Source organism: Manis pentadactyla, chromosome 2, assembly GCF_030020395.1.
Source record: "Manis pentadactyla isolate mManPen7 chromosome 2, mManPen7.hap1, whole genome shotgun sequence".
Taxonomy (NCBI): Eukaryota; Metazoa; Chordata; class Mammalia; order Pholidota; family Manidae; genus Manis; species Manis pentadactyla.
In genome coordinates, this window is record NC_080020.1 from 190812153 (window position 1) to 190840033 (window position 27881).

Here is a 27881-nt window from a genome sequence, read left to right on the forward strand (position 1 = left end):
TCACGTATAGGCACGAATTCTAGTAAAGGGCTGTAATTAGGAAGGAAGAAGAAAAACTACAGAAGTAGCAAAGGGAAGAAAACATGAGAAGATTGATTAAGTGTCAGACAGGGTTATTCCATTCAGTATTCCCCCATAACTCTATTTCTCTAATTTTCCTATAAAACTCTTCATCACTAGTTTCACTAGCATTGCAAAAAAAGGGGCATTCCCACTTAGGTGGAGATGGGGTAGTCAATGTGACTAACTGACTGCAGGTTTTGGTATTCTATGCCAAGATCGCCATCTGGCCCCTGCGTGTTCTATTCTTCAGGAGCACTGTCCTGAAAAGCTTCTGGGAAGTTTATGTTCTCCTCCTTTCCGTGCTGCTTATCAAAGGTTAGCTTAGTCTTTGGCAAAAATGCAAGCAAAAGCAAAGCCAATAGTATAATGGAAAAGAACAAAATCAAGGTGGGTAATAGGGGGAGCCAGCTGCAAAGGCCCTTGATTTTTGGGGGTCTTCCTCCAGCCTGAGCTTTGCTACACAGCTCGAGTAGCATGGCTCCCGGCACTGTGCCTCTTTCTTTTTCAATATTTCTTTTTACCTTTTTATGTTTCATTCTGAGATTTCTTCAGCTATATCTTCCAATTTACTGATTTTGTTCTAAGTTATGTTTAGTCTATTGATTGACGTTTTTAAAAAATGATTTTTTTAATCTTTAGAATTCCTATAGTTTTTTTCCTGAAATATTCTAGATACCCATATGTCTTTTAATTAAGGTTGTGCATGTGTGTGTGTCTTATACCATGAGAAACACACTCTTCATTTATATAGAGGAGTTCAAAATTTTAGAATAAGGAGGAAAATTTATATTTGTAGGAGAACATTATCCTTAAATTGAAATTCAAATTGTAGTAATAGTAGTAATGTGATTACATTTTTCACTTACTGATCTCATGCTTAGTAAAGCTATGAACTTGGTATTATTATCCTAATTGTACAAATGCAGAAACTGAAGTTGAGAGAGCTTAAGTAATTTACCCAAGTTTGCACAGCTCATATGTGATGGAGCCGAAATTCTAGTCCTGGTTTGATTCCAGAGCCATGAGTGATGACTAACAGGGCCTCTCCTCTAAAAGTTTTGTAATATTTGTTAATTATGTTCATTTTGTGCAAAACAGAGTTGTTTTGTTTATAAATACTGTACTATAAGATAACATAGAAATAGTCTTATAATCTATCATTCACTAGAGACTACTCTTAAAACTCTGGTGTATTTTAATTACCTTTTTTCATTACCCTATTTATGTAAGTTGAAATTTTTGAGGTTATTGATAAGATAAAAAGCAAATGCAAAGGCCTGTATCATGATTCTGAAATTTCTCTACATTTCAAGAGTTATGTTTTTATTTGAAGAAGGTTAATTCATCCTGATTTATCCTGACTTTTTATTGGTGGATTTAAAGGCTTGTGCCTGATAGAAGCATTTACTGCAGTTGTTTGAAAGACATCTGTAATCTTCACCCCTGTCAGGACTTCTGGGGCATGCTGTGGCTGCCTCTCTGACGTCTGTTTCTGATAAGTGGGCTTTAGTCTCTAACAGCTCTTGGGAATTTTGTGGGCAGAAACAGGGTGAGATCATTTTGCTTTCCGCTGAATTTCCTTTCTCTGTTTTTTTGGACTGTTCTGATGAGCATGACCCTGGAGCATTCAGTAATACCTCTGTTCCCTTAGGAATTGTTGGCCTACTCCCTGGTTTTATCTCTGTGTGCACAAATGCTCCATGTCGCTGGAAAGGAAAACAAAGTTGATGTTAACCAGGGTGCACAAGTTGCTGGAAGATGCAGCTGTGAACTGAGTTCATGTATTAACTCAAGTCCTGGTTGAGGCAGTACTTATTTCACTGCCTCTTCATTGGCTATCACTTTAGTGCATAAACTGAGGACAGCAGCATAATCATTATAATTAAATAAAATGAACAGGAATGGTAAAGCAGAAAGTCAAAGAAGCAGCATCTCATTATTTCCCATTCTCAACTTTTCTACGTTTTGGATTGTGTAAGACTATTCATATCAAATTTCATTTCTTACTCTACTGGTTGCTATGGATACAATAGAAACTACAGTTCATAGCCCTAAGGATTTATGATTGCATCCAAAGTATCTATTAATTCCAAGAAAAGGCTTAGTTATAGTGAAATATGAAAACAAACATCTGTAGTTGGTAAAATCTAGTGATTGATATTGCATTTCTGTTTGGCTTTATGAACTTTATATCCATCTCCCTGCCATAGACACACATAAACATATCAAAAAGTTTATCAAACTTTTGATATTACCATAAGTGAATGATTTCAATAATTTAAACCAAATCTCAAAGACTAAGATCCAAAATTATGACATCATTCCTTAGTTTTAAGTGTTGTTGAGATTTTATCCCCTTAATAACCATATTAGTTTGTTAAAATAGACTTTTAGAAAGATGATTATGACTTGAAAAGGCTTAAAATGATACTATAAATCTAAAGAATTAAATAACTGATTCCAAATAGTTTTTCACCTTTCCTAGGATGGGCTCATTGAGAGTTTTCCTTGCATCATATTTATGTATAAAAGAGATGTGTTCTATAAAATTCTTTTGAAGTTCTGCTGATGCATCAGGAGAGGCAAGTGGAACTAAGGAAAAAAAATAGAGATTTTGTGAAGTCAGGACGAAAATTGTATTTGTATATGGAAATAAAATAAGTATTCATAATATTCATGCTTTATCAAAAGTGTGCTAATAATACAGTTGTTTTAAGTATGGGAGTTTACTTACACACATCTAAGTAATAAATATAATGGATTCATTATTCTTTCTCAATGGGAAGAATAAAATCAAACCAATCAGATTAGCCTGACATGTGGAATTACTAGTAATTTAAAAACTAATATTAATGCAGTAATGGCTTAAAAAATCTTAGACATATTTCTTGCACAGATACCAAAATTTTAGGAAAAGCATCAATATAATTTGTTTGTCAACTTGTTTTTTACTACTATAAAGGCTTTGAGAAATGGATGCATAAGCTGTTCCCAGCTGGCACTGACAGGATGAACTGGAGGACTCCAAAGTGCTACAGTTACAACTAAACACGATTCTTTTCATTTTGTCACTGACAGACATTCTGAAAATTTTCGGGACTATTAAACCCTTTAAAATCACTTTAAAATAATCTTTCAGTCTAGGTGATGGGTTCATTATATTGGTCTATGTTTAACATTTTAAATAATTTAAAAAACTCACTTTATTTTTACTTTCAGCAGATGAGTTTTATGTGAAAAATCTGAGCAAATCCCAGTTTAGAGAAGTAAAATTCTGTCAAGGAAAAAATAAAAATTTCTCCCTTTTATAAAAAGTATGTATATAAGAGGTTGTGTATATGTATCATACCTATGGAATGATATATAAGAAACTGGTAAGAGTAGTTGGGAGAGAATTAGGTGACTGGAGGACAGAAGTCAAGAAAGGTGGATTTGCTTTCACTGTATATCCTTTTGTATCATTTGAATTTTGTACTATATGCATGTATTAAACTATTAAAAAATAAAATTTAATTTTTAAAAATCTTGCCTTTAAAATTAGGGAGGATGTATAAGAAGGAGACATATGTTAGTAAGTTCACATTTACTAAGCATTCATGAATTCAATATCCAACATTGATATAAACTAATTTTACTAGCATAAATGATGACTATTCAAATATTTATATATTATATGATATTAAATGGCTTTTCAGTTCTTTTCCCAGTTAGCAGGAAAAAATGCTAATTCATAACATTTTCTTGATTTCTAATTGAGATCAGTTACTCAAAACTCATTTTCTACTTGATCATTGCCTTTCTTTTAGGATTTGCCAGCACACAAAAGAACAGTAGGTGCCAAAGATTTAATAAAAATTTGTAAACAACTATGACATTGTGAAAATTTTAACCTTAACATATTTTTTAGAACCACTTGGGAAAATTGGGTGAATGCCATGGTCTAGCTCACAGAACATTAGTGTTTTCAGAAACATAGTTTGATAACCTCTTGAATAAAATGAAGTTACTCTAAATTTAGGTATTAATCAGTTGGGGTTAGTGGAATATCCAAAGCATGGGCTTTGGGATAAGATAGACATGTTTCAAATCCAGTTCTACCACATTTCCTACTTGTATGACTTTGGACAAATCACTTAACTTCAGTGAGATTCAATTTTCTCATCTCTAAAATGGGGATAGTAATTTGCTTTCCGAATTGTGAGGATGAAGAAAATGTTTATAAAATCTCTAGTATGCTGGGATTATATTAAAGAGGCTTCAAATAGGCAAGGGGTCAGTTCTTTTTTATACTGATGAAAGAAGAAACCATGGAATGGAGAAGAAGCATGAATCTGATGAACTATCAAAAAGCTGTAAGAAACCCCAAGGCTTTAGTGAATAGGTAAGAGGGTTGGTGGCAACTTGGGCTGGGGGGTAGGGAGGTCAGATGCAGCCAAGAGAGAATAGGTTGTGGAGAGCTTTTAAAATCTGCTCTTAACTTCTCTCCCACATTGCCTTGGGAAGATCATTGCTTGCTTCAAGGCCACAGTAACTGGCAGCAATTGCCTAGCCATCTGTTGTCAACTTAGTAACATCCAAATAGCACAGAAGTCCCCTCAGAGTAAGGAGCTGATGAAAATGTGTGCATGCTGCCCCCTTGGGCATTTGCTTCTCCACCATTCCACAACAACCATCCGTGCTGGGAAACTAAAATCATCAAGAGACTGCCTTCTTTCAGTGATACCTCTTTTTTTAAAACTTTAGATGGGGGGAGGAATGGAGTCCTGAATAGAGGACTGGCCTTGTACAGTGACAGAAAATGGAGATGGTCAAACTGGTTTTGTGAGGCCTGATGCTCTCCAACCTGACCCTAATTTTCTTTCCTTAATTCGCTGGGAGGCACACAAACCACACCCTACTCTTTAGCCTTTGCCCCCATAGGGCTGCTGAATCCCCTCAGGGATCATGACCTAAGATAAACTAGACAGACACTGTAGAAGACAGACAACAAGGTCAAAAACATGTGAAGCTTCCACTATGGGAAGCTGAATAATTAAACCAATACTCCCAAGAATCCAAAGAGCATAAAAATATCCTCAAAGGCACTGAAGGTATGATTAATATGAAGCAAGAGTAAAAGGTCTTAAAAAAGAATCATGTAAAATATTAGATATCAAACAAAATATAATAATTGAAATAAAAGAGCAAAGATAAGATAAATAACAAAATTCATGATGAGAAAATCAGACTTGGAAGCTTTTCCCCAGCAGGGAAGGATAAAGAAATTAAACTATAAATGAAGAACTAAAAGACATGAAAAAGAGAAGTACTAACACTGGTACTGGCTCCACACGTGTGGTGTTACATAGCCACCCAGAAGACAGCCACAGGGAAGGATGGAGCTGGACTATGGGCGTTGGCATTTGAATCCCAAATTGTATATTTTGTTTGAGAAACATCCAGAGTGACTGGTGGGGCCTTACTTCCCAGTGCATTGTTCATGTGGAGATGTGAATGCCTATTGTTTAAGGTATATGTATAAAGTGCTGTGTGAGTAAACATTTTTCACTTGCAAACAAAAAAAGAGACCTAGATAAGGACTTAGATGAAGAAAGAGTCCCAGATGAAGAAGTAGAGGGAAGGAAATAATTGAAGAAACAATGATAAATATGCAAGAATTAAAGAAATATCAAAGATCTCAGATTTAAAGAGCTCACAGATTACCAAAATGGTAGCAGAGTCAGGAATAAGATGAGGCAAGTGAAGCCCATGAAATGAAAAATTTAAGGAGGCACTGCTTGACCCTGGGAGTGCCTCTTTAAATTTTGTACCCTGGGTGCCTCACTCTCCTCCCAATCCTGTGGGGTAGGTAAAGAAACACTCACATTTAGGACACTTAATAGAGAAATTTAAGGTCATCTGGGGCAAAGAAAAAATTCTAGGTAGATTACCTACAAAAGAATAAGAAACAGAGCTATATCAAACTTCACAACAACAATATTGGACACAGGTGATAAGTAATTAATATTTTTAAAATATTAAAGGCAAAGAACTTTAAGCCTAGAATTTTTATAACCAACTAAACTGTCATTCAACTATGAAGCCATAATAAAATATATTAGGAATCAATGAAGTCCTCAGAATATTTCCCTATAAAACAGACCTTCAAAAAATTCCTAGAGGAACTCAAATAAGAATAGAAATAAAGAAGGTACCTAAAATATATAGAAGAAAATAACAAAATTGTTTATTTCTTTAAAAAGACAAGGACTAAAGAACAGAAAAGTAAGTATCACATCCATAACAACTTGGAACTAAAATTCTACTGTTTAACGTTAATAGACTGGTGAATATTATTTCTGAAAATAAGAAAGAAAAAAGTAGTAAAATGACTGATTGCAAAGGAAAAGACAAAATCTGTCATTATTTGTAGGTATAATTACCTGAATAGAAAAAAATAGTACAATAAAAATATGAGAATAAGAGTGTGTTAAGTAAGGTGATAAGTGTATAAAAATCAAAAGCATTTCTCTGTAATGATAACCTACTAGAAAACAAATAAGAAATAAAACAGTCCTTGTAGGAACAAGAACTATACAGTATAAAGTTTCTAGAAATTGGCAAAGAACTCATAACACCTCTATACAGAAAAAAATTTAAGCTCTGTTAAAGACATAAAATTAGAGCTGAATTGACTTTCCATACTCTTGGATAGGATAAGATAGTGTGTTACTGTAAAGGTGACATTTTTTTCTAAATGAATCTATAATGTCAACACAATCCAATTAAAATTTCAGCTGGATATTTTGAGAAATTTCATGTATTCCAAAGTTTAAATGAGAAAATAAAGGTCCATAAATAGGTCAACTCTGAAAAGGAAGAGCAAAGAATGGGGACTTTCCTTATCAGATATAAAAACAAATTAAAAATCCATTTAATTAAAACATTTTTGTACTGATCCAAGAGTTAAGGAAAATAACAGAGCGCTCAGAAACAAACCTATTAAATGGGAACACTAATATACAAATAAGGAGGTCTGATAAGGCAATGAGAAATATGGATGTAGTAGAGTATTCAAAAAACTTCTTCACTCCATGGAGAAAAATAGAATAGGTTCCCTATTTAACACTGCACATAAAGGTGGACTCCAGGATTAAAGACACAATTATGGACTATATGTAAAACTATAAAATCAAGGAAGAAAACGTAGGAAAATATTATTGTGACCTGAAGGTAGGAAAACTTCATATACACTCAATGCACAACCCATAAGTGAAAGGTTGATGAACTTGATTACATAAAAATTTAGGATTCCTATTCAATGAACAGCACCATAGGCAAAAAGAATGATTTGGAGGAAATATTTTAATATGAAACCTAAGTGGGATAGGATATCGATGGCAATAGTAGGGTAAGAATCTCTGAAAAGCTGTTCTTCCATAAAAATGATAACATTGGCAAAAATAATCAAAATCAACTTTTTCAGAACTCTGGAAATTAACCAAAATGCTCACAATAATCCAAGGAACATTTGTTCAAGAAAAATGGCTTAATCTCTATAATAAAAGCAAACTTCATAGCATTTTAACTTGCTCAATTTTATACCTCTCTCTCCACTGTTACAGGGGCCTTGAAAACCAACAGCCCTGCAATCACAGTGAAAACCAGCAGCCTAACAGCCACTGGAAGAAACCACTGATTTGGAGCTCTCACAAACAGCAACTTAGAGAACTGTCATTATTTAATCTGGCTGGCATTCTCTAGAGGCTCCATTCATAGAACTTGTCTTTACGGACATTACTTAGACCTCTGTTGGTGTGACTAGCCCTTTTCCCAGAGGCATTTGTCAAAAACAATCAAGGGCAGTTGTCTAATATTGCAGGTGCCTAAGATGGCAGTAACAGTTGGGCAAATAAGAAGCTGCCCCAAACTGGAAACTTCTTATGTGTTTTTTACCCAGTTTAAAATCCAATACCAGTAATTTTCCACATATGAAAAATCTTCAGATAACAGTTCATATCCACCTATTGTGAGGAAAAATTTAAATATGATGAACTTGAGTTACCATATTGATGTTTCAATAAGTGAAATGCATACAGAAAATTTGTATCATTAAAAGTTCTCTGTAACGATCATAATATCTAGCCATGAATCAGCTTTAGTACAAATAACATATTGCACAAACTTTCTTGAAGGCTAACAAAGATTGGTCACAGAGTAGCTTTCTTCAAAACAAATACTTTAATACTTTAATATCTAAAACCAATATTCTACCAACTAACATACTAGTAAAATAAATGTTTGATAAGTCTTCTCAATTCTGGGAATGTTTGGAATTACATACAGAGATAAAGAAAATAAAATTAAGTCTATAATTTGTTACTTAATATGTTAGAAGAAAATTTGATCTAATAATTTGCTAGTGTACTGATAATTTTAAGGAAATATTATTAAGTTTGTAAACAAAATACTTACAATATCTGAATTTGCTATTTATAGATTTAACTTAACAAATTTACAAGAATTATTTAAGTGTTTGGGAAAGTTTTAATTGTCAGAGTTTAAAGAACTATTTTTGAATTTGTAATGTTAAAACAGGAATATTAAGTGACTATAAATAACTTTTTATATACAAAGACCCCATTTGAACATGAAAAATCTTATTTTTACCCTCAAGAGATTAACAGCTGAACTGCCTACAGATGTGGCATAACAATAGAATCCAGAAAACAATTGAATAATATCTTCCAGGTATAAAAGGTATATACTGTGAACTGAGAATTCTATACCCAGCTATACTTTCATTCATTAGAGTGAAGGCAATATAAAGACATTTTCAGACAAAGGAAAGTGAAAAGTTGGCTACTGTTAAACTCTCATGGAAATAATTACTTAAGGACATTGTGGTAGTCTGTTACATCAGTGGCCCCAATTAATCAGGCCTCCCATTATTCATATCCTTGTATGGTCCCTTCCTTTTGAATGTGGCCTGGCCTTGTGATTAGCTTTAACCAGTAGGATTTGGCAGAAGTAACATTGTGCCAGTTCCAGGCATAAACCTTAAGAAGGCCTTTCGGCTTCTGCTTTTGCATTTTGGGAGCCCTGAGCTGCCAGGTAAGAAGTCCAGCTACCCTACTGGAGAAACCACATAATCCACATGGAGAAGCCAAAGCCTGGTCATTCCAGTGTCCCAGCCGAGTTCAGTCCTCAGGTGTCCTGCCAGTTGAGTGCAGCCCACACAAGTGCCCCTCACCAAGACCAGCCAAAAACTGCCCAGCCAAGCACTGTCCAGATTGCAGAGTCATGAGCAAGTAAAATAATTATTGTTTAAGCAATTAGATTATATGGTGGCTTAGTATGCAGATAATGAATAGAAATACTTCAAAGGAAGTCAATTAAATCAAAATGAATCATCTGTTATGTAGTGATCTAAAACCTCTCAGAATCACAAAAATAATAACAAGAAAATTTCATCATGGAGACTAATAGGAAGAATAATATGATCTGTTATAAATTCCTTAGACATTATACCTATTAACATTAGGCAAAACTACCATGTTCATTTATACAAATATAGGAGACATTTAAAGAAGCCCACAATAGTGAAGAACATCTAAGTGGGAAAACATCAAAGAACAGATTCAAGTTCTTAGTACTTATTCTACTTAAGAATTCAAATTAGACCCAAAGTAATTTAACAGAAACCTTGCTAGATGAGGCTTACAAAAAAAAAAGGTGAAGTTCATGAGGAATGTTTGAAATCCACTATTCCTTAGAAGTTTGATCTAATTAAGATAGGAATTTTCTAAACAAGGATACACCCAACAAGTTGATGTCTAGCCATCTATCATCTATATTTTATCAACAAAGCCAGGAATTTTTATTCAAAATATTTGAATATTTTATTCAAATACACAACTTGGTCCTCCTATTGGTGGGAACTTAATTTTTACTTTGAGAAATTTTCCTTTATTAACTTTTTGTATCTACTTAAAAAACATTCAACAGTATATTTTTCTACTAGGAACCCCATTCTTTTAAATAGCATATATTCTTATATAAAAATATTATTAATGTAAAAATAATAGTAATGATTTTCAAAAGACAGTGGGATAAAAAAGAAATTTGATCATAACCATAGTAAGAAATCACTGTTATATTACACCTTGGTGGAAAAGAAGTAACACAAACTAAAACCTACTAGAACATTATTTTTACCACTGTATCTTCATTTACAATTTAAAAGAACGTTAAAATATCAAGTAGTTGATAAACAGCCAATGTTTCATTTAAGTATGAAATACCTCCCTCACAAATTAGATCTGCCTTAACATTTTATAAAGTTCTATTATATAAAACCAAAAGTGAAGTTATTCTTATAAGGACTCAGACATGATGGAGCATAGCCATTTGTTGAACTGATGATGGATGGCAGCCAGGAAATTGTGTGGTGGTACAGGACATAAAGGGCACTTTTATTATCAGCACAAGATGCCATTGCTGAAATGCCAAAGACCAGGCGTAATTAAGTGGGCTGATGGAACAGAACGACTATGAGATGACTTTTAATTGGTATTAATGCATGTTTACAAGAACATTTTCTCTATGTATATAAGTCTGGCATATATATATATTAGTTTGTATACCTATTTCTAAATGTTACACTAAAATATTTTCTTTTAAAAACCATTTCACTAGTACCCAAACACCATCTTAAATATGAAGAAGTTACAGGCCTTTATTGTGGTGTGTATGCTAGTTTAAGTTGCATTAGGACTTTAATCTGTTGAATAATATGTAATTACTAAACTAATCAATAAATATTTGTTGAGTGGGCATTGTACTATGACCTGGGATAAAATAATGAAGTTAGCAATGAGAAATACTAATAAAAGAAATAAAAGAACTGAGGGTGGGCAGAAGGAAGGATAAGGAGGGGGAGAAGAAGAACAAGGAAGGGGAAGGGGAAAGGGGAGGAAAAAAAGTCCACACCAGATTTACAAAGCTAAATTCCAACCTAACACCAAACTTACTACAATACAATATTTAACAGATATAGCTACAATTTGTTGTCTGCTATGTACCAAGCACTATGGTAGGCACTTGACATGTTATTGCATTTATTTCTCATAACTGTCCTGCAGAGTAGGAATTATTATCCCTACTTCATAAACTGAGAAAAACAAATGATGAAATTTAAGTAATGGACCTAAGATCAAACACCTCTAAGTGCTGAACCAACATTAAATTCCAAGGAGATTAAGTGTTGATGGTGATGAGGTAACCATGAATGAATTCCAGTTAAACATGGCAAATTCAACATGTGCATTTCCCACTAGTCACTCCTCAAGCCCCAGTACAATGATAGTAAAGAAATTAAAGATCTTAAAGCCTTAAGAAAGAGAACCAAATGGGAGCAAAGATACTAACAAACAAGGAAGCTGAAAAGCAGGTAAGTGGCCAATGACTTGACTGGATCACAGAAAACTGAAAAAAGGTAAGTGCTTGTGGAGATGGGGCAGAACAAGAATCAATCCAGTTCATGTTACAGCATTCAAAGTTCAGAAATTGGAGTCATCAGACACCTGTGAGGCAGGGTGCATGGGATATGGTACAGATGAAGTTGAAAACAGAGTTCTTTGAGACACTCCCAGATTTTCTGTACCCAGCTCTAGGCATAGGTTTGGAGGACTCCTCTGTGTGAAAACAGACTAGCTCAACAGAGCAGATTTACAGATACTGATTCAGGGGATCCCTTATGAAATGGCTGACCCCTGCCTGATCATCCTAGAACAAAGCTGCTTTCTGCTTTCATCTTCCTCCACATCCTTTATTGAGCTGGAGTAGAAGCAATTGCTCCTTACAGGGAATGACTGGGACCTGACTGGTTAACCAAAAGGTCAGTTAAAGCAAAGAATCATAGAAAATTATATACACCATGCTTAACTATTTTATTTTACCCAGTTCATTCACCAAATCTTTATTGGAATGCCAAGGCATTTTCTTTGAGGAAGTATTCATTGACTGGAATTTGACTTTGTGTTTCTTGTACAAGCCATACCCCTAATGCAGCCTTTCTAGTTTCTGTTTGTTTAACACAGAAAACTCAAAGACTTGTTTAAAGCAAAATGAGTGCAGAATCCTTCAAGATTTGAAAAGTGCACACCAGTTCCTCTTTTATAATTATTTTGTACACATCTAATTAGCATTTTTTAAAATGAGAGATTGGCCTTTTGGCAAGTCTTTAAAAAGTGTTCAACTTTGTTTTATAGAAAGTTTTCTTTTCATACTCAGATTTTAATTTATAAGAATATGTACGTGATCAGTAAGAAATGGTTGAATTCAGATTAAGGATGGCAGTGTGAGAGGTGAGACAGAGAACTCCTCCCAAAACCACATATAATATGAAAATATAGTTAATACAACTAATCCTAAAGGAGCAACAGGAAAGAAGGCTGTGCCACACAACATACATGTGGGGAAAAGAGCAGACCTCAAGAATCAGGGTAATGTACCAAAGCCTTAATCTGGTGGGGCAGCAGGGAGGGGGATTGTTGAACACCCAGCTCTGGAGATCTGCTATGGGATTGTTGAACACCCATTTCTGGAGATCTGCTATGGGAGCATGAACCTACATTGCATGGTGCTCTGGAGATTAATGGGGTTGGAAAGCTAAGCAGGTGGAATAATTGGAGAGACTGAGATTCCAGCCATTCGTGGAAAACAGGGATCCACATCTGGCTGCTCTGGGACAAAAGAAAGGCAGATAGTCTGAGACTCTTCCTAACAGTGAGAGGGCAGCTAAAGGGGCAAGGATTGCACAGAGCTTGCAGCTCAGGAGAAAGGATAGGTGGACAAAATTGTCTGGGGGCACTCTGCCCAGCAGGTTGGGAACTTTCAGGAGCTTCAGGTGCTCCATCCCCCTGGCTGGCTACTCAGCTCTGAGGCCCCCCCACTGTAATATGCAGCATGGTGCACCTTCCTCCTGGGCTGCCAGCACTGGCTCACAAACCTGCAGTCTCTGTCCTGGAGTCAGGCCAGCCAGAGGGAGGCCCCGCCTATGGCAGCTACAAACAAAGCACAGAGGCTTATACCTGTGACCTCAGCCCATTGGTTCTGACAGTGAAGACAAGCAGAGCAGCTGAGAAGTAGGAAACAGCTCTCTCCTCCCCCCAGGAACCAGCAACACTCCCCTGTGAACCCTGACATCACTCCAGGGGCTGAGCAAATCCAGAGAGTAGAGCTTCTGAACACTAGAGGGGTGCCACATACAAATATGAAATGTCAAAGGAAACTGGTTCAAAAAAAATCCCACAAACACCAGGAAAAAGGCCAAGTGAAATTGAACTAATCAACCTTCCTGAAAGAGATTTCAAAATAAAAACCATAAGCATGCTCATGGAGGTACAGAAAAATATTCAAGAACTCAGGGACAAATTTAGGATGGAGATTCAATCATTGATATATTCCATATCTGAAATGAAACATACAATGGAAGGATTTAAAAGCAGATTAGATGTAGTAGAAGAGATGGTAAATGGGATAGAAATTAGAGAGGAGGAATTACAAGAAGCTGAGGTATAGAGAGAAAAAAAATCTCTAGGAATGAAAGAATATGGAGAGAACTGTATGATGACCAATCCAAATGGAACAATATTTGCATTATAGATGTACCAAAAAAGAAGAGAGAGAAAAAGGGATAGAAAGTGCCTTTGAGGAGGTAATTGCTAAAAACATCCCCAGTCTGGGGAAAGAGAGAGTCTCTCAGTCCATGGAGCTACACAGATCTCTCCAACACAAGGGAACAAAGGAAGACAACACCCAGATATATAATAATTAAATGGTAAAGATCAAGGATAAGGACAGACTTTTAAAAGCAGCTAGAGAGAGAAAAAAGATCACATACAAAGGAAAACCCATTAGGCTATCAGCAGATTTCTCAACAGAAACCTTACAGGCTAGAAGGGAGTGGTATGAGATATTTAATGCAATGAAACAGAAGGGCCTCAAAGCAAAAATACTCTACCAGGCAAGGTTATCATTTAAATTTTAAGGAGGGATTAAGCAATTTTCAGTTAAGCAAAAGCTGAGAGAATATACCTCCCACAAACCACCGCTACAGTGTATTTTGAAAGGACTGCTATAGATGGAAGTGCTCCTAAGGCTAAATAGTGGTCACCAGAGGAAATAAAACCACAGTAAAGAAAGCAGAAAAATTAATTACTAAGCAGATGCAAAACCAAATCAACTACCCCAAAGTCAGTCAAGGGATAGACAAAGAGTATACAATATGATACCTAATATATAAAGTTTGGAGGAGGAAGAAAAAGGAGGAAAAACGAACCTTCACATTGTGTTTGTAATAGCATATGAAGTGAGTTAAATTAGACTGTTAGATAGTAAGGGAATTACACTTGAACCTTTGGTAACCACGAATCTAAAGCCTGCAATGGCAATAGTACATACCTATCGATAATCACCATAAATGTAAATAGTCTGAATGCAACAATCAAAAGAAATACAGTCAATGAATGGATAAAAAAACAAGACCCATCTATATGCGGCCAACAAGAGACTCACTTTAAAGACAAAGACATACACAGACTAAAAGTGAAGGGATGGAAAAAGATATTTCATCCAACTAATAGGGAAAAAAAGCAGGAGTTGCAGTACTTGTATCAGACAAAATAGACTTCAAAACAAAGAAAGTCACAAGAGACTAAGAAGGACAATACATAATGATAAAGGGGTCAACCCAACAAGAAGATATAACCATTATAAATATTTATGCACCCAACACAGGAGCACCTACATATGTGAAACAAATACTAACACAATTAGAGGGGAAAATAGAATGCAATGCATTCATTTTAGGAGACTTCAACACACCACTCAACCCAAAGGACATATCAACCAGACAGATGTACCTAATGGACATCTATAGAACACTCCATCCAAAAGCACCAGGATACACATTCTTCTCAAGTGCACATGGAACATTTTCAAGAATAGATCATATACTAGGCCATAAAAAGAGCCTCAGTAAATTAAAAAAGATTGAAATTGTATGAACCAGCTTCTCAGACCACAGAGGTATGAAACTAGAAACAAATAACAAAGAAAATGAAAAGCCCACAAACACATGGAGGCTTAACAACATACTCCTAAATAATCAATGGATCAATGACCAAATAAAATCAGAGATCAAGCAATATATGGAGACAAATGACAACAATTCAACACTGCAGAATCTGTGGGATGCAGCAAAGGCTGTGCTGAGAGGGAAGTATATTGCAATACAGGTCTACCTCAGGAAAGAATAATCCCGTATGAACAGTCTAAACTCACAGTTAACGAAACTAGAAAAAGAAGAACAAATGAGGCCTAAAGTCAGTAGAAGGGGGGACATAATAAAGATTAGAGCAGAAATAAATAAAATCAAGAAGAATAAAACAATAGAATCAATGAAAGCAGGAGCTGGTTCTTTGAGAAAATAAACAAAATTGATAAATCCCTAGCCAGAGTTATCAAGAAAAAAAGAGTCTACACACATCACATAAACAGAATGTGTGAAATGCCCAGAAATACAGAGAATTATGAGATAATACTATGAAAAATTATGTTAACAAACTAGATAACCTAGAAGAAATGGACAACTTTCTAGAAAAATATAACCTTCCAAGGCTCACTCAGGAAGAAACAGAAAATCTGAACAGACCAATTACCAGCAATGAAATTGAACTGGTAATCAAAAAACTACCTAAATGAAAGTCCTGGACCAGATGGTTTGTCTGCTGAATTTTATCAAACATTTAGTGAGGACCTAATACCCATCCTCCTTGATGTTTTCCAAAAGTAGAAGTGGAAGGAATACTCCCAAACAAATTCTATGAGGCCAGCATCACTCTAATACCAAAACCAGGCAAAGACACCACAAAAAAAGAAAATTACAGACCAATATCCATGAGGAACATAGATGCAAAAATACTCAACAAAATATTAGCAAACCAAATTCAAAAATACATCAAAAAGATCATCATGATTTATTCCAGGGATGCAAGTATGGTACAACATTTGAACATCCATCAACATCATCCACCACATCAACAAAAAGGACCAAAACCACATGATCATATCCATAGATGCTGAAAAAGCATTTGACAAAATTCAACATCCATTCATGATAAAAACTCTCAACAATATGGGTATAGAGGGCAAGTACCTCAACATAATGAAGGCCATATATGACAAACCCATAGCCAACATCATACTTAACAGCAAGAAGCTGAAAATATTTCCTTTAAGATCGGGAACAAGACAAGCCTACTCTCCTTACTTTTTTTCAACATAGTTCTGGAGGTCCTAGCCATGGCAATCAGACAACAAAAAGAAATAAAAGGCATCCAGATTGGCAAGGAAGAAGTTAAATTCTCCGTTTGCAGATGACATGATATTGCACATAAAAAACCCCAAAGAATCTACTCCGAAACTACTAGATCTAATATCTGAATTCAGCAAAGTTGCAGTATACAAAATTAATAAACAGAAATATGTTGCATTCCTATACACTAATGATGATCCAGCAGAAAGAGAAATCAGGAAAACAATTCCATTCACAATTGCATCCAAAAGAATAAAATACCTAGGAGTAAACCTAACCAAAGAAGTGAAAGACCTATTCTTTAAAAACTACAAGTCACTCATGAGAGAAATTAAAGAAGATACCAATAAATGGAAACGCATCCTGTGCTCATGGATAGGAAGGATTAATATTGTCAAAATGGCCATCCTGACTAAAGCAATCTACAGATTCAATGCAATTGCTATCAAAATACCAACAGCATTTTTCAAGGAAGTAGAACAAATAGTTCTAAAATTTATATGGAACCACAAAAGACCCTGAATAGTCAAAGCAATCCTGAGAAGGAAGAATAAAGCAGGAGGGATTATGCTGCTTGACTTCAAGCTCCACTACAAAGCCACAGTAATCAAGACAATTTGGTACTGGCCCACAAACAGACCCATAGACCAACGGAAGAGAATAGAGAGCCCTGATATAATCTCAAATAAATGGTCAATTAATATACAATAAAGGCGCCATGGATATACAATGGGGAAATGACAGCGTCTTCAACAACTGGTGTTGGTGAAACTGGACAGCTACATGCAAAATAATGAAACTGGATTACTGCCTAACCCCATACATAAAACTAAACTCAAAATGGATCATGAATGTAAGTCATGAAACCCTTCGAAGAAAACATAGGCAAAAATCTCTTGAATATAAACATGAGCAACTTTTTCCTGAACACATTTCCTTGGGCAAGGGAAACAAAATAAGAAGTGAACAAATGGGGTTACATCAAGCTAAAAAGCTTCTGTACAGCAAAAGAAACCATCAGCTGAACTAAAAGGCACCTACAGTATGGGAGAATATATTTGGAAGTGACATATCTGACAAAATATATAAAGAACTCACACTCCTCAACACCCAAAAGGCAAATAACCTGATTAAAAAATGGGCATAATATATGAACAGACACTTCTCTTAAGAAGAAATTCAGATGGCCAACAGGCATATGAAAAGATGCTCCACATCGTTACTTATCAGATAAATGCAAATTAAAACCACAATGAGGTATCACCTCATACCAGTTAGGATGGCCAACATCAAAAAGACTAGGAACAACAAATGTTGGCGAGGATGTGAAGAAAGGGCAACTCTCCTATGCTGCTGGTGGGAATGTAAAGTTGTTCAACCATTGTGGGAAGCAATATGGAGGTTCCTCAAAAAACAAAAAATAGACATACCATTTGACCCAGGAATTCCACTCTTAGGAATTTACCCTAAGAAAATAAGTTCTCAAATTCAAAAAGACATATGCACCCCTATATTTATTGCAGCACTATTTACAATAGCCAAGATATGGAAGCAACTTAAGTGTCCATCAGATGAATGGATAAAGAAGAGGCGGTACATATACACAATGGAATACTATTCAGCCATAAGAAAAAAACAAATCCTACCATTTGCAACAACATGGATGGAGCTGGAGGGTATTATGCTCAGTGAAATAAATCCGGCAGAGAAAGACAAAAATCAAATGATTTTCCTCATTTTTGGAATATAACAGCGAAGCGAAAACTGAAGGAACAAAACACCATCAGACTCACAGACTCCAAGAAGGGACTAGCGGTTACCAAAGGTGAGGGGTGGGCTAGGGTGGGTGCGGAGGGAGGGCGAAGGGGATTGTGGGGAATCATGATTAGTGTACATGGTGTGTGTTGGGTCATGGGAAATACAGTGTAGCACAGAGAAGAGAAGTAGGGACTTTGTGGCATCTTACTACTCTGATGGACAGTGACTGCAATGGGGTGTGGGAAGGGACTCGATAGTAAGGGTGAAAGTAGTAACCACATTGTTTTTCTTGTGAAACCTTCACAAGAGTGTATATTAATGATACCTCAATAAAAAAAATATGTAGGTTATGGTAATACAAGTACAAGTGCACAGGCATAAATTGATTTGCAAATAAATATGACTTTCAGAGATCATTCTCTTTATGTTCTTGGTCTGAGTTATATGTCCCTTCTCTAAATCCTCATATCATGATAGCATGAGCAATAGGAGATAAAGTAGGTAGATTCTGTAAATCAAATAGGGCCATGTAGGCCATTTGAAATTCTACAAACAATGAGAAGTACCTGGAGAATGTAAAGGAGGAGAGTGATTCATTTTTTAAATTCATCTTTTAAAATATCCTTATGATGGTGTGGGAAAAAATTATGGAAGAGAAAGAAAGGAACCAGGATAATAGTCACTGCACAGCACTGGTAAGAAGATTTGGGATATATTTTGGAGGTAGAGTTACCAAGATTTGCTGATGGACTGGATAAAGAAAGTAAGGAGTTTTGGAACTTGAGCACCCAGGGGAATAGAAATAAATGGCACTTACTGGGATGAGGTAGACTGGAGGGGGATATGTTTGGATGGGGAAATGAACCATTCTGTTCTAGTCATGTTAAGGTTGAAAAAGATTAGCTAGCAGAGAGGAGACGTTAAAAGATAGTTAAGTAGGTATCTGGTTGGATATGTGAGCTTGAAGTTCAGCAAAAATGCCAAGGCTGGAGAGATTAAATTGTTCTTTTATTAGTTCCTTTGACTTTAACCTTAAACTTCTATTTCTTGTTTCATCTACTTCAGGTGGTATCACTTGAGTACTTATATGTTAAATAATTAGCATCCATTTACATTCCATCTTCTGTCAACTATGTATTTACTTTTCTTGTTCAGGGTGATAACAATTCTGTTCTGTAACTTTTAAATTGTCCCTATTGTGTCTATTGATTGATGCTAAAACTTGAAAACTATGAAATAGCATTTATAATATAATTATATGGCTTTTGTCCACTTAAGGAAGATATTGTGCTAGGACTACATTTCTTTCTCAATGGGTCCCATACCCAGTACCACTTGAAAAACAATGGTTCTAGTATCCATGTCAAAGAAATCCTCATCTAGGTTAAATTATTTTCCCTAAAAACTTTGAAGACATTGATTCCATTGTGCATCTTGCACCAGTGCTACTTGTAGATTCCCTATTGATTCTTATTCCTCAGATGACTTTTTCTCTTTATGGAAACCTCTAGAATCTTCTCTTTATAATTCCCTTGCAATTTCATAATGTGTAGGTTTGTATCTTTTTTCCATTCATAATTGAAAGCACTCATTAGACCCTTTCAATACCTCTCTTTTATATTGGGAAACATTATTATTCAAGAGGCTGTGTAGACTACTGGTCATGATCATGAGTACTGAAGTCAAACTATCTGCGTTCATATACCAATTATTTGCTGTGTAGCCTTGGGCAAGTTATTTAAACTCTGTGCTTGCTTTCTCATATGAAAACCGAGGGTATTAAAAGTATTATTATACTATTATATTACACTGGGTGTGACAGTTGAATGAGTAAATATTTAGAAGGTTCTGTAAAGTGTCTGACAAATAGTTATGTGTTCAATAAACGTTATGTGTTGATAGTTATCACACCTTCAGTTTTACTCTTTTCATTTCTGGATCTCTAGAAAATTTGGACCTTCCAGACTGATTCTCCATTTTCCTGTTATTCTCTCATATTTGTTAGTTTGTTGTTGTTTTATGTTCTCTAATATTGCCTTGACTTTATCCTCCAAACCTTCGTAAAAAGATAATTTGCCATAATTCTAACATTTGATTGTCCATTCACAAGTGAATATGATAGGAATCCAGCTTGAATTACTAAAGAGTAATTGGTATGATGGTTGACATCTGGCTAAGACATTGGGCTCTGGTGGTCTTAATGCTGGGCTAGGGTAAAGTGGTCATGACTGGAGCAGTTATTTAAGAGAGAGACTATCAAGTAACCCTCCGATTCTCGCCTCCCGACTTTATTCTTGCCTTTGGCTATGCCTGCTGACTGGACCAACAGCTGCTTTGGTTCTTTTCAGGCAGATTGGCTCTTCTTTGCTGCAGCTCCTATATATTGTAGGGTATTGCTTCTTTGCTCTCTTTTTTCCATGAATAAGCTTTCATTCCTTCCTACATTTCAGAAGGTTCTTCCTTCCATTTTCCTCCTCTTTATATTTTGATGACTTCACTATCATTTAATAGTGTCTTGGGAGGCAGGGGATTTAGATGTTTGTGCTTAGTCTACCATCTAGAATCAGAAGTGGAAACTTTTATTACTTTTCTAAATGAGAGGCCATTGTTATATATTATCTAACAGTTAGCCCTCTCCATTAACTACCAACACTTGAGATGGAAATCATACCGAATATGAACATTTTCTAATGTCCTGATTTCCAATCTACCTGCCCTTTGTATATTTAACTAGACTGAAAAATCACATGGCCAGAAGGTTATAAGTGAGGAACTGATGACCTCTAAATGTAATCCTTCGTTGTCTACTGTTGTGAACTAAAAAGTTAAGAAAATTAATTGAAGTTATTATTGTGAATTAAGAAAATTCTCTGAAGTTTAGCTTATGAAGTTTTACATGGGGTTAAAGAATGGGGACTCAATAAATACATTTTGGTTTTGTCTTGATCCTGCACTTCTTTAAGACTTGTAAATCCAATTCTAGAAATAGAGATGACCAGGACATGGATTTGGAAACAGATACAACTTGAATAAATGTGGAATACTTAGTTTTTCATAATGGCATTGCTAGATAAAATACATTTTAGATCTGAAAATGTCTTAATAGTCTATGTAATAGTATTTCCTACATTGTTCTGTGGCATATCAGTCACATGAGAAGATCTCCTGAATAAAGGGTAATGTGGTCAATGAAGTGGGGAAGCATAGGATTCTTTATTCCTCTTCTTGAAAGTTCATTATGCTTAAGCTTAAAATAAGAGTTTTAAGAGTTCTATAGTTTTAAAAATGTTTAACTTTATAAATTCAATTTTTTCAAAATTTATTGACCACTTCCTCTGTGTGTGTCTATAAATATCATAAAAAACTAGCGTCCCTTAGAGTGCACTTTGAGATATACTGCCATATGGTATTGTTTCAGTAGTCAGAATATTTAAAATTTGGTGGCAACAATAATGCATTCTGCTACTAAGTTTTTTACTTAGAGTCTGGTGATCAGTATAATTTTTATTACGTTATGTTAAGTGTTTGAAGAGAAGCTGTCCACCAAGAAAGAATAAAGAACAAACTTGTCAAAGGCTGAACTTGCTGCATATATATTTTCAATTCTTGAAAAATGTTTTCTAGAGGTGCCAGTATATCTAATACATTTTAATTAGACAGCAGTAACTTGAGAGAATGGAAAAAAAAGGTTTGATCACAGGTAACCTTACCTATTCCACAAGAAGGCTTTTGCCACTTGCTGTGTTTGATTGGTAAAACCAATGGACATGTTGATTTTTTAAAGTCACTCCTCTGGGTGCTTTTACTGTCGTAAGGTGGTTGGAAGGGATGCTCCAGGTCTTTATCATGTGACCACCAGTCACCCTTTATGGAAAAAAATTGGATACTGTAGAAATTTTCATGTACCGCTTAATGTCTATGAATGTTCAGTAATTCAGTTCAAGTTATTGACTATTCTAGTGCTAAAATAGAGTTCTGAAATCTAGGAATAAAAATATTTTCACAGAGACTGAATTAAAAGACACCTAAAAATGTATTATAATACATATTTAGCTAAAATACAGCTGCTGAATTCTTTAACTGCTTTTATCAACAGAGTGGTAAAAATCAACAAGATAGTTACACTTTTGTGTTTTACATTACAATTTTTTATATATGTACACATGTATGTATATATTAAACATGATTTAATCTAAATAATTATGTTCTATACTTTTCATTATGGCAATACAAATAATGTATTATCCTCTATGATGGTGGTTTTCAAAGTTTTTAGTCCATGACCCATATCATGAAATATATTTTATGTCATGCAAGAGCACACAATGCATATAGATAAATAAAAGTTTCACAATACTAGATGCAGTGCATTTAGCTATTTTTCTACTCTTTTTCTATTGCTGCTTTATTTTATTCAAAATGCTGGTTGCAACCCATATTGACTTATATATAACTCACTAATGACTCATTTGAAAAACTGCTCTAAGATGAACTATCTCTGATAATTCTGAATTTTTTATAGTAAATCCTAACTTACGTACACACGAGGAAGAACTGATAGATTTTTCATTAGCATATATGACATTTTGATGTTTTAGAAGTTGAGAAAGCAGTGAGGGGAATTGTTACTCCACTTAATTCTGACCAAATTTTTTAAAAAATCTGGCTTATCAGGTGAAAGTATGAGAACCTTGAGAGAAGGCAACGGTGATACCTAGGAGTTCTTGGGTATTACTAGATAATGAAAGTAACCTTGGGCATAATCAAACACCTACCTTGGCTATAAGGAAGGAGATGAGCCTTTTGAAAAATCAACTATCATTCCATAGTCAAAGACCATAAAAATATGACCTAAGGCGGATGAATATGAGATTCTAGTAAGTAAAGTTCTGAAAATGTAATTGAAGCTATATTGATATAAAAAGTAAGAGGCATCTAAAGAAACCTATGTGACTGCATAGGGAGTTAGCTCTTTAATGAGCTTAGTAGAGACAGGCATGTGTAAAAGAGGTGCACAATATCAAATTCAAAAAAAATTTAATGGAATCAACTTAGGAGATTGTCAAGAAATTTAGAAAGAAAGTAATTCAGTTTATCAAAGCAGCAAAAAATAATGTTTTCTGGGAAAAAATTCTGTAGTAGCAAGGAATCAAGAAGAATTTGGAGAAGGTTACACTGAACAGAGATGAAAGTCAGAGCTACCCTAATTTCGGTTCTTTGTTACAAGAAATTTTCTTCAGACACTCTGTAAAAGACAGGATGAGCATGAACCAGAGAGGAAACTAAACCCTGAATAATTGGAGAGTTAGACCTTACTTTGCAACTTTAAATGATTACCAGTTTATAGGCCAATAATTGTATCCAGGAGTAATGTAATCTTAACCAGGAGTAATGAATAAGTTTGCAGAGATCAAAGAAATTTAGGAACTAGGGAATTTTGGAGGAGAGATGAGCTAGTGCTTCATTTTTCAGAATGAGCTAAAAGGTGAATTACAAAAATTAAGACTGCTTGATGTAGATCCTGGCCATTCTAGAACAGATTACTAAACAGATGGTGTCTTTTATCTGGCTGAAAATAGTCTTGTCTTACTGTTGTCAGAGTGCTTGCTTCTTGGAGCTCTTCTCTACTCCATGATTATGATAGTGCTTATTGTGCCTCAAGATCTAGGATTTATAGGCATTCTTGGTTATTCTCACCAGAATTCTTAGAGGTAGGTACACTCACTTTATAGATTAACTTCCCCTAGGCATATCACTAGTGGGCAGCAGAGCTGCCACAATTCAAACCCCCACCTATCTCTGCATGCTTCTAATTTCTGTATACTGTTATATCAAATCTGCTGTGCAATGCAAAGCCAGGTAATTACAAACTTATTTAAATTATTTCAAAAGTAAAAAAAGAGGCTCTAAATAAGTATCATGAGAAAGATCTTCTATGGTAAGGTTTTAAGGAGTACACTTTGTATTTTCTTCTTTTGTTTATCAGAAACTTGTTTTCCTAACACGCAAGTTACTGGGAAGCGACTGGGATAAGTGAACCTCTAGGAAACACCTGGCAGACTTCAGCTTTTTCTTAACCAAGAATGTAATGCAAAACCTATCCTTAAAGGAGAATATTAATTCACCTTTCAAGAAGGTTTTTTTTGAACTAGAACTTGATCAAAATGGCTTCTTTAGTTTCACAAGTATAAAGGAAATAATGAACAAATTTTCCTAAAGTGTGTTTGATGACTTTAAGACCCTCTAGTTGGAGAAAGTGTTCTGATTAGTATTATAAATTGGATGAATTTTCACTTCAAAATGAAATCCTACAGTTCAAAAATGTTTTCATCTTTTGTATTTCTGGATAGTCTTTGCCCTATGCCTGAAAAGTCTGATTTGTTCCTGGAAGAGCCAGAGTATGTGTATGTCCCTGTCCAGGTGCATGCCATTTTGGCCCGAGCATTGTTCATAAAAGATTATAAGATGAAAAGATATAAAGGGAAGCTTGTTTTTATCTTCACCTCACTCTGAAAGGAAAGACTAAGAGTAAAAATTCACTGCCCTGTGTACCATCACTTACATTGCTTGTGAGGGGTTCACATGGAGTTACCTAGAATGAAACAAGCCAAACTGGGAAAAGTCCTCTACTATGATTGCTCTGTCTAGGCTTCTTGTAGATTGTGGAGTGGATTTTACCTAAAGAGATAGTTGTTCCCAGTTCAAAACTTTGGACCCAGAGAAAGGAGGACATCTCCCCTTCTAGTACAAGGCTTGTCTGCTGTCCCGTGACAGGATGACAGTCACTGGGGCTTCATGATAGGGAGATGTCTGGAGGTTCCTAATGGTAAAGCTCCCTGACCTTATAGCCATTGCACTCTGGACCACATATGGAAACCACTGTGATGCAATCTTTATGTTATACCTCTGTTATCTCTAAGCCTTCAGACATGCATGAGTTGACATTACTAGTTTTCATGGGAAGTGACTAAGCTAAAGTTCCTTTTTACTATTTCTAGCACTCCCAATTTTATGTCTCTAGGTATACCTGTATAAGTGATTTTTATTTTTTTTTACTCTTACTTTAAAACCAGTAATACTATAAGCCAGTTAATTTTTTAAAAACCATCCCAGCCTTTAAAGAAACCTGTCATCTTAAATAAAAGAACAAAGCTTACAAATATGTGAAATGAGCATTCTTTATTACTCTTTGAGTACTTTGACACGGATACATTTAAGGCTTTTGTTGTTTTTAAAATATGAACATTTTCTTTACTTCATGCCCAAATTAAACATGCTTTAAGTCTGTACTCCGTCCTCAGTGTTTCCTTATAACTCCTCCTTCATATCCATGGTCAGCCCCTCTTACCTTTCCTCTTAATTTCAAACTTACTTTCACCATCTCATAAGGGACTCTAGCTTTCAGCGCTAATAAACGAAGATGCTGCTGCTTCCCCATCAGCCATTCTGGCTGACAGCAGCTAACACTTTTGTTCACTTATTTTTCTCATAACACCTACAAACTAAAGAGAAAATTAGTTGGATTAATTTTCAAAATGTTAATGTTTTATATTTCTATTCTTGAACCACCTTTTTTTCCTTAGCATCTAAAAGGTAAGGATGGGTTCTGCTAACAATGCAGTTTAAATTCAGCCCTGAAGTAGAGCTCAGGGGAGTCATTCATCAACTTTTGGAAGAAAGATGAGATCTTCACTAACCTGGATTTCTGTACTAGACTTCCTCCCCAGTGTAGGCCTGGACCATCAATTTCTTTTAAATCACCAGTAATTATTAACAAAACAAAATAGTTTAAAACTGCCCTTGTAAGAGTTTACTACATGATTATTAAAGCGCATTTGACTACAGGAATTCCTTCCCCAAGATTTCACATTCACACACAGTCATGGTGTGCTGTTTTATGACAAGAAGAGTTGATGTCATCTGTGCAACAACATTCACTAAAAGCAATCTCTATTTAAATGTTAAGCTAAATAGAACTACACCTCACTGTACATGGCAAAAGAGACTTTGTAGCTGTGATTAAATTAAGGATCTTGAGAAGGGGAGATTATGTAGGTGGGCCCAGTGCAGTCACAAGGGACCTTAGAAGAGGGAGGCAAGAGAGTCAGTCAGAGAGATTGGAAGATGCTGTGAGGCTAGCTTTGAAGAGGAAGGGGCCGTGAGTCAAGGAGCGCAGGCAGATTGCAGAAGCTAGAAAAGGAACCAGTCCTGCCAGAAGCCTGTAAGACTGAGCTCCAGACTTCTGAGCTCCAGAACTATTAATAAATTTGTCTTGCTTTAAGCAAGTGTTTAAATTTATAGTAATTTGTAACAGCAACACGAAACTAACACAAATTATACCTCAACAAATCTGACCCCAAAAATGTTAATGGAATATATCTATTATGATAATAATTAATGGAACATATCTATTAAGATAATAATAAAAGTGTGGTTTGGCTACACCAGCAGTCCTGGGTCAGAAACAAAACAGTGACACTTACCTACTATGTAATCTCAGGTTTGTTAATTTACTTCTTTGGAGTAAGTTTTCTATAAAATATTTCAACAAGAAATTGTGCAGATTAAAGGATATAACAATGTAAAACAGCTTATTCCTAGCACTTCATACCCTTTCAATAGATGGTAGCTAAAATGTGATAGAAAGTCTGAATTACTGAGTATCATAGGAAATTTTTATATTAGAGTGTGTGTCACAAATACAATAGAGATTTCTTCAATAACCCCAAAGCACTGCTGAGTGGTTATACTCTGACCCACTCTAGAAAAATGATTATATATATATATATATATGTATGTTTTATACACACACATATACACACAGTTTGTATTTAAAAGTTTTCTGCAAAAATAGTTCCAGGTTACTGTTTTTAACTATTGGATTATAAAAAGTTTTAGTATGAGATATGTCATATCCTTTAAGTAGTCTGTGACCAAATAATCATGCAAAACAGCTTCTGAATATAAATCTACATTTGTATTTAACAAACATCTGTCCAACCTGCTCTTCTGGCCCTTTTTTGGGATCTATGTAGGGAACTGGTTCATTGAATGTTCTTGCATTTGTGTTAATGAATTTAGCATAATACACACGTCCTCTCCGAACTGAATGTTGTATACTTTTTCCAGGTTTTTTTTCATGTTTGATTTCTTCTTTTTTTTCAGTTACATGCATTATATGAACATCTTCTATTCTATGCTGTCTGAAAAACAGAATTAAATAGTAAATCATTTATCCCAATGAGTATTTCATATGAGAGGCCATTTCATATGAAATGATCATAATTACAAAAAATAAGATTTAAATATATTTCAATGACCAGTCAAGACAATTTAGGCTTTACTTATAAAGGGCTTGTGGTGCTAAAATTTGGGAGGATTTCTCATCATTCTAAGTCATATAAGAGATAAAGGGACTTGTGTTAATAATATTCATTGTAATATACCAGTGCAGTGTACCGACTTTCATTTGTTGAGAGTAAAGAAAGAGTAATGATTTGATCATGGTTACAAATCATGTTTACAGTATTTATTCATGTGGCTAAATCACCTGCTAATCTTAACTCATCTTTTTTAAAAGTTACTTGGTAAATTCAGCCATCTAGATAAGGACAACTATTTAATTTTAAAAGCTTCTCTGGCAAACTTATAAGAGATACCAAATGACCACTATTGATTATGTTTTCAGGAAAAGATCTCT

General features: G+C 35.1%; 1 protein-coding gene across 1 annotated transcript; it reads right to left on the reverse strand.

The window, feature by feature from the left end:
• Positions 1 to 732: 732 nt before the first annotated feature.
• Positions 733 to 27862, reverse strand: C2H2orf73 (chromosome 2 C2orf73 homolog). Its single transcript, XM_036926034.2, is given in 5 exon segments — positions 733 to 1505; positions 1507 to 1769; positions 2540 to 2655; positions 21892 to 22045; positions 27183 to 27862. Coding segments are annotated over 5 exon segments (864 nt in total). The 5' UTR covers positions 27414 to 27862; the 3' UTR covers positions 733 to 1405.
• Between the last annotated feature and the right edge of the window lie 19 nt (positions 27863 to 27881).